Here is a 7,500-nt window from a genome sequence, read left to right on the forward strand (position 1 = left end):
TGCAATACTCCGTGCTGTTCCAGTAACAGTGTGCTGTGTGCTGGGGCACACACACTGGAACAGGCTGTGCAGACGTGCCTGGACTCTGGGACTGGACACCTCCACTCCCACTCTGTAACTCTGGCAGTTTGAAGTCACGTTACACTCTGCGTTTCGCTCTCCAGGCACACTGTGGCACGCTGACAGAAAGACTGCTAATTAGTTCATTAGGTGAAGTTTTTGACAGCTAAAGTAGTTACGGAGACATTTCTGTCAAGCTTCCCACATGAATGAATTCTAATGCTTATGGAAATATGATTTTAAGCATGTTTCATGGATTTAAGCCACTACTAAAGTTGGTTTATGGGAAGGTCTGTGGGGTTCATTGTGTCTGTGGGGTTCATTGTGTTGAGTCTGTACATCCAAGCCTCTGCGCGATCATGCATCTTAAGAGCGTTTATGAGAACGCTGAGATATAAGCCATTCTGTACATTTACCCTGAACATAAGCAGCACATGCTAAACACAGCTGTTGCCATGGATACGGATGGGATGAAGAGTGTGTGGTAAGTGAGTGGAGAACCTCTGGTGTAGTCATGGTGGAATGTCTCACATCAACTACACTCCTGTCAAACGACACTTTCTGATATTCCAGCCTTTAGCTGTACTTGTAATCACTGACTTTGCTACATTTCTAGAGTAAAGGCTTTTACCTAGAAAATCTGATCACCTCCATCGGAGTATATTTGCTTTGTGTGTGTGTGTGTGTGTGTGTGTGTGTACCCCTGTCAATAACACTAGCCATCTCTATTTGCTATCTCTAATGCCTATTATGATATAAATGATTTACTCATTTGATCAGACACAGGGCACTCGAACACATCTGGCAAGCAGCACGTGGTTTCATCTGTAAGGTTTTTCTCTCTGACAGCTTCCAATCACTCTTTCCCCCACCTCAGACCAGCTATGTGTAAACAAATACAACAATAGAAGCAGGTTATTACTGATCCAATCATCCACTCACTCATATGCCTGTATGGCTACACACACACACACACACGCGCGCCCAGAGGGTTAATGGAGGAGCTGTACACTCAGGAGCCCCACACATGGGTGAGTGTATTCAGTGTAGTGACACGCATATAGCGCCCCACCCCCTTACGTTAGTATGTTAGTAACTATTAGCTATTCTGACAGACCCACAGAACACATGGAAGCAGATGACATATCAGCCCAGCTCACACACAGACACACACACACACACCTCAAATAAACAAAACAAATCCTGGATATCAAAAATATTGCTGACCTATTGTTAAACCCACTGACGACATCTCCCCTCTGCCTCTCCTGTGTCTCTTCCTCTCACTTTATAGTCATTATTACTGCAGGTACCATTAGAACCTAATGTGAGAATGACCCAGAGTGACACCTCTGTACAGGCGCCTTTGCGTCTGGATGCTCACCAAATCTCCACACTGGAAATCTGATCCAAACTCCAACAACATGGCCATAATGCCTTGCCTTGCCTTCAACCAGCACACTGCAGTAGTGACATGCTGTGGAGCTGTCCAGAGTGCTGAAATATTTCCTACCACTGCTGGTATTGCTATTAGCCCCCGTAGAAACAGACTAGCTACTCCAATCAGCCCACCACAACACATGCTCTGTCTGTCTGTCCATCTGTCTGTCTCCAGAACACATGCTCTGTCTGTCTGTCTGTCTGTCTCTCTCCAGTCTGCAAGTCTGGTCTGCTTTCCTTCCTATTCATTCCATTTCTGCATTTATTCTCAGTCATGATTTGATAACATTGATGAACTGATGTGCCAAGGCACCTTTTATGCTTCAAATAACAAATATGCAGAAATATGCAAATATGCAAAATATACAAAAATATGCAAATAGGCAGAATATACCAGTACACAGCTCCTTCTACACTACACAACACATCCCACATTATCCTGCACTACAGGACACAGTTCATCATACGCTCCAGAACACAGAACTTTGGCCCGAATGTGAGAAAAAAGATATGACCAGCCAATGGCAGGGGCAGGCAGAGTTTACACATACATATGTATTTCCATGACCCCAGGGGCTCCAAACAGAGTGTGCTGCTGCTTCATTCCTCTCAGCTAGATCCACATTTCTGTTCTGCCCTCTGTGTACATGCTTCTGTTGCCCCAGTGAGGTCCAACCATAGTGGATGTGTTGGAAACAGTCATGAGTTGTCCTCCACTATGCTGTAATGCACTCCACATTTTAATTGTGTACAAAATGTGGAACAAAAGTAAAAGGTAAAATCTGTGTGCTAAAATGTTTCTAAACTGCATGACTAAAGCTTCAGGCTAATGACCACAGGTGAGACAAGACAAGGATGGCACTAAGAGCAACACACGTCTGGGCTTTGGTTACTCTGAAAGCTTCCAGGAGTCTGAGAAAGAAAAGAACCCCAAGAGCAGCATCTTAAACCTCACAATAACTTCAGAATGTTTCCTCTGGACTCCTCTGCACATGTGTGTGTGTGTGTGTGTGCGTGTGTGTGTTGTGAAACGTTTAGATGGATGCATTTGTGAACAACAGCCGTGACTTTAATAGCTTCTGAAATCACCTTCACCAATCAGAATGAGAGGCATCCATTAGGGGCCGGCGCCGTGTACTAACGGCGTCGGCTAGGGCAGTGTGATGGATTCCTCCTGGACTAATGAACACCACGCTAGCAGCTACTGATCATACCATGCTGCCATGCTGACTCACGGCTGAATTAAACTAAGAGTCAGGAGTGAAATTAAAGTGATCCATTGTGTGTATGCGTTTGTGTACGTGTGTGTGTGTGTGTGTGTGTGTGTGTGTGTGTGTGTGTGTGTGTGTGTGTGTGTGTGTGTGTGTGTGTGTGTGTGTGTGTGTGTGTATACCAGGATCATGTGTCCAGTGGAGATGTCCATGTTGGTCTGGGCAGGCTCTTCGCTCCACGATGACGTGCTACTACGTGCTGATGGGCTCTGTGTCGCTCCATCACTGAACTGAGACGACACACTGTTGATGCGCGATGTGTGTGTTGGGTGGAAGACGTCAGAACCGCGCTCGGCACGCTCCGATGTCTGAACTGCCATTCGCTGCCGACACAAGTCCTGGTGAGGAAGAGGAGGAGTGGGTTGGAGATTATTTCAGAAACACAAATGGTGAGTTTAAAGGGATGTGATGGGGTTGTGATTCACATCATAATGACTGGGTCAAAAAGGGACATCACCATACACTCATACCCAAACTCTTGATTTTTTTAAGTCCAAATAAATGTACACATTAAATATTATACATAAAGACTTTTTGCTTCTGTTATTAGACCAGGCTGTTATCAGACTACCTGATACAGTTTGCCTGCTATAAAGCTGTAATGCACAGCATAGTAATATTTAAATATTCTAATGATCAGATGAGCTGTAATGAACAGCACTTTAGTATTTACATATTCTAATGAACATTAATGAATAGCACACTAGTATTTACATATTCCAATCATGGGTTTGACTGCACATCAGGCATGTAGTGAGACTGTGGTGAGACTTTACTAAGATATGACAGATGTGTGGTGAGATATGACAGGCATGTGGTGAGACTGTGGTGAGACATGACAGACGTGGTGGGACTATGGTGAGACAGTGGTGAAACATGACAGGTGTGTGTTGAGACTTTGGTGAGACATCACAGACATGTCATGAGACTGTGGTGAGACTGTGGTGAAACAGTCAAACACGTCAGACATGTCAAACGCCAAGCCACTTAAAACACAAAGACCACTGAACTCATAGATAAGATGTTTTAATTAGAATATTTATTTTGAATGTGATTCTTCTAAAATTCGAAGTCACTCTACCAATAACTAGAAGATCCATCCATTTACTAAAAGTACTAATGACATAAGACCAATGATGGTAAAATCTACAGGTGGGATGATGGTAAGATCTGCAAGTGAGATGATGGTAAGATCTACAGGTGGAATGATGATAAGATCTACAGGTGGGATGATGGTACAGGTGAGATGATGGTAAGATCTACAGGTGAGATGATGGTAAAATCTACAGGTGAGATGATGGTAAAATCTACAGGTGAGATGATGGTAAAATCCCAGCTGTAGATTTTACCATCATCTCACCTGTAGATTTTACCATGGTAAGATCTACAGGTGAGATGATGGTAAGATCTACAGGTGAGATGATGGTAAGATCTACAGCTGGGATTATGGTAAGATCTACAGGTGAGATGATGGTAAGATCTACAGCTGGGTAACGCCTGCAGTAATTAGCAACAAAACTTGCTTTTGCCATCATAGCTCCTCCTCCTTCAGTCACGTCACTACCTGCAATCATAGCTCCTCCTCCTTCAGTCACGTCACTACCTGCAATCATAGCTCCTCCTCCTTCAGTGACATCACTATATGCAATCATATCTCCTCCTCCTTCAGTGACATCACTACCTACAATCATAGCTCATGTATTAGAGTTGAGTTTTGATCTTTATCATCACACATCACACCAAATAAGGAGCAGAGTGAAAGAAAGAGAGAGAGGAAAACAGAGAAGGAGAGAAGGAGAGAGAGGGAGATATAGAGAGACAGAAAGAGGGAAAGAGAGTGAGAGACAGAGAGAGAGAGAGAGTACAGTACACTCACACTCACTACACTGAACACACACTACACTGAACACTCAGCACACTGAACACACTCACTACACTGAATATACACACGACACTGAACACTCACCACACTGAACACACTCACTCCACTGAACACACTCACTACACTGAACACACACACTACACTGGACACACTCACTCCACTGAATACGCACACTACACTGATCACACTCACTACACTGAACACACTCATTACACTGAACACACTCACCCCACTGAACATTCACTACACTAAACACACTCACTACACTGAACACTCACTACACTGAACACTCACTACACTAAACACACTCACTACATTGAACACACTCACTCCACTGAACACTCACTAAACTGAACACAATACACTGAATATACACACTACACTGAGTACACTCGCTACACTGAACACACTCACTACCCTGAATATACACACTACACTGAACACTCACTACACTGAAGACACACTACACTGAACACACTCAGTACACTGAGTACACTCACTACACTGAACACTCACTACACTGAATATACACACTACACTGAACACACTCACTACACAGAACACACTCACCCCACCGAACAGTCACTCCACTGAACACACACTACACTGAACACACTCACTCCACTGAACACTCACTACACTGAACATACTCACTACACTGAACATACACTACACTGAATACGCTCACTCCACTGAACACACTCACTACACTGAACACACTCACTCCACTGATCACAATCACTACACTGAACACTCACTACACTGAATACACTCACTGCACTAAACACACTCACTACACTGAACACACACTACACTAGATACACTCACTACACTGAACACACTCACTACTCTGAACACTCACTACACTGAACACACACTACACTGAATACATTCACTACACTGAACACACTCACTACACTGAATATAAATATTACACTGAACACACTTAGTCCACTGAACACTCACTACACTGAACACACACACTACACTGAACACTCATTACACTGAATATACACATTACACTGAATACACTCGCTCCACTGAACACTTATTCCACTGAACACACTCACTACACTGAACACACTCAGTCCACTGAATACACTCAGTCCACTGAACACACTCACTACACTAAACACTCACTACACTAAACACACACACTACACTGGATACACTCACTACACTGAACACACTCACTACTCTGAACACACTCACTACTCTGAACACTCACTACACTGAACACACTCACTATACTGAATATACACACTACACTGAACCCAATCACTCCACTGAACACAGTCCACTGAACACTCACTACACTGAACACACACTACACTGAACATTCACTACACTGAACACACTCACTCCACTGAATACACTCACTCCACTGAATACACACACTACACTGAATACACTCACTACACTGAATATGCTCACTCCCCTAAATACGCTCACTCCACTGAATATGCTCATGTAATGAGTTTGAGCTTTGCACTGTGAGAGAATGAAACCCCAATGCTCTGTCACTGTGTGTGTGTGTGTGTGTGTGTGTGTGTGTGTGTGTGGTTTCTCTACTGTGCAAATGGGATTTAAAAAACACACACAGCTGCATGTGCACCACATATGTGTATGCACACGCACACACACACACACACACACACACAGATCTCCCCCACACTCACAGACACCCCCCCACACACACACAGAGACCAGGCACATGCTCACACATGCAGAACCACACATACAGACATGCACACATAGACCCCCACCCCCCACCCACACACACAAACAAACCCCTGCACACACACACAGACTCCCCCATGAGACACACATACACACAAATACACACTCATGGATGCCCCCCCCACACACACAAACCCAGCCACACACACACAGACCCCCAACACACACACACACACAAACACACACAAACACACAAACACGCAAACACGCACACACACACAAACACACACACACGCAAACACACACACACACACACACACACACACACAGACCCAGAATCTCAGTAGCAGAGGAAACAGAAAATAACAAAGAGACAGGAAACAGAGTAGACCTGCCCCAACAGACAGGTTGGGTCACAGCAGGGCAGTGTGGGGCTGTTTGGGTCACAGCAGGGCAGTGTGGGGCAGTTTGAGGTCACAGCAGGGCAGTGTGGGGCAGTTTTGGGTCACAGCAGGGCAGTGTGGGGCGGTTTGAGGTCACAGCAGGGCAGTGTGGGGCAGTTTTGAGTCACAGCAGGGAAGTGTGGGGCAGTTTGGGATCACAGCAGGGAAGTGAGGGGTGTCAGGGGCCTGTAGGTGAGAGGTCCACCATCCACACACACTCCACCATCGAACCACAAACACTCCCATCCACACATGGTGAGAGGTGTAAATATCTTTGAGTACCTGTCATACAATGAGCTGTGTTAACTGTGGTGAGTATTTTTCATAAAATGAGCTGTGTTAACTGTGTTGAGGGTCTGTTTTACATTGATCTATGTTCACTGTGTTGCGTTTATCCTGTACAATGAGCTGTGTCGGTTGTGTTTACTGTGTTACATTTCAGCTGTACAGTCAGCTTTGTTGGCTGTGATCACTGTATTGGGTTTCTGCTGTACAGTGAGCTGTGTTGGCTGTGTTCATTGTGTTGGGTTTCTGCTGTACAGTGAGCTGTGTTGGCTGTGATCACTGTGTTGGGTTTCTGCTATACAGTGAGCTGTGTTGGCTGTGTTCACTGTGTTGGGTTTTTGCTGTACAGTGAGCTGTGTTGGCTGTGTTCACTGTGTTGGGTTTCTGCTGTACAGTGAGATGTGTTGGCTGTGATCACTGTGTTGGGTTTCTGCTGTAC

The 7,500-nt window shown here is 44.8% G+C and overlaps 1 protein-coding gene across 4 annotated transcripts in view; it reads right to left on the bottom strand.

Moving 5' to 3' along the window:
* Window positions 1-7,500, bottom strand: part of ptprn2 (protein tyrosine phosphatase receptor type N2) — a 221,094-nt gene that overhangs the window by 36,264 nt on the left and 177,330 nt on the right. For all 4 annotated transcript variants that reach the window (XR_004775270.1, XM_035519849.1, XM_035519850.1 and 1 more), the window contains exon 14: window positions 2,894-3,109. Coding sequence is in view for 3 of the 4 variants with exons in the window: in XM_035519849.1 (XP_035375742.1) it covers window positions 2,894-3,109 (216 nt within the window). In the remaining variant the exon portion in view is untranslated. The remainder of the gene's footprint in view (window positions 1-2,893; window positions 3,110-7,500) is intronic.

The sequence above is a fragment of the Electrophorus electricus genome, chromosome 19, assembly GCF_013358815.1.
Source record: "Electrophorus electricus isolate fEleEle1 chromosome 19, fEleEle1.pri, whole genome shotgun sequence".
Taxonomy (NCBI): Eukaryota; Metazoa; Chordata; class Actinopteri; order Gymnotiformes; family Gymnotidae; genus Electrophorus; species Electrophorus electricus.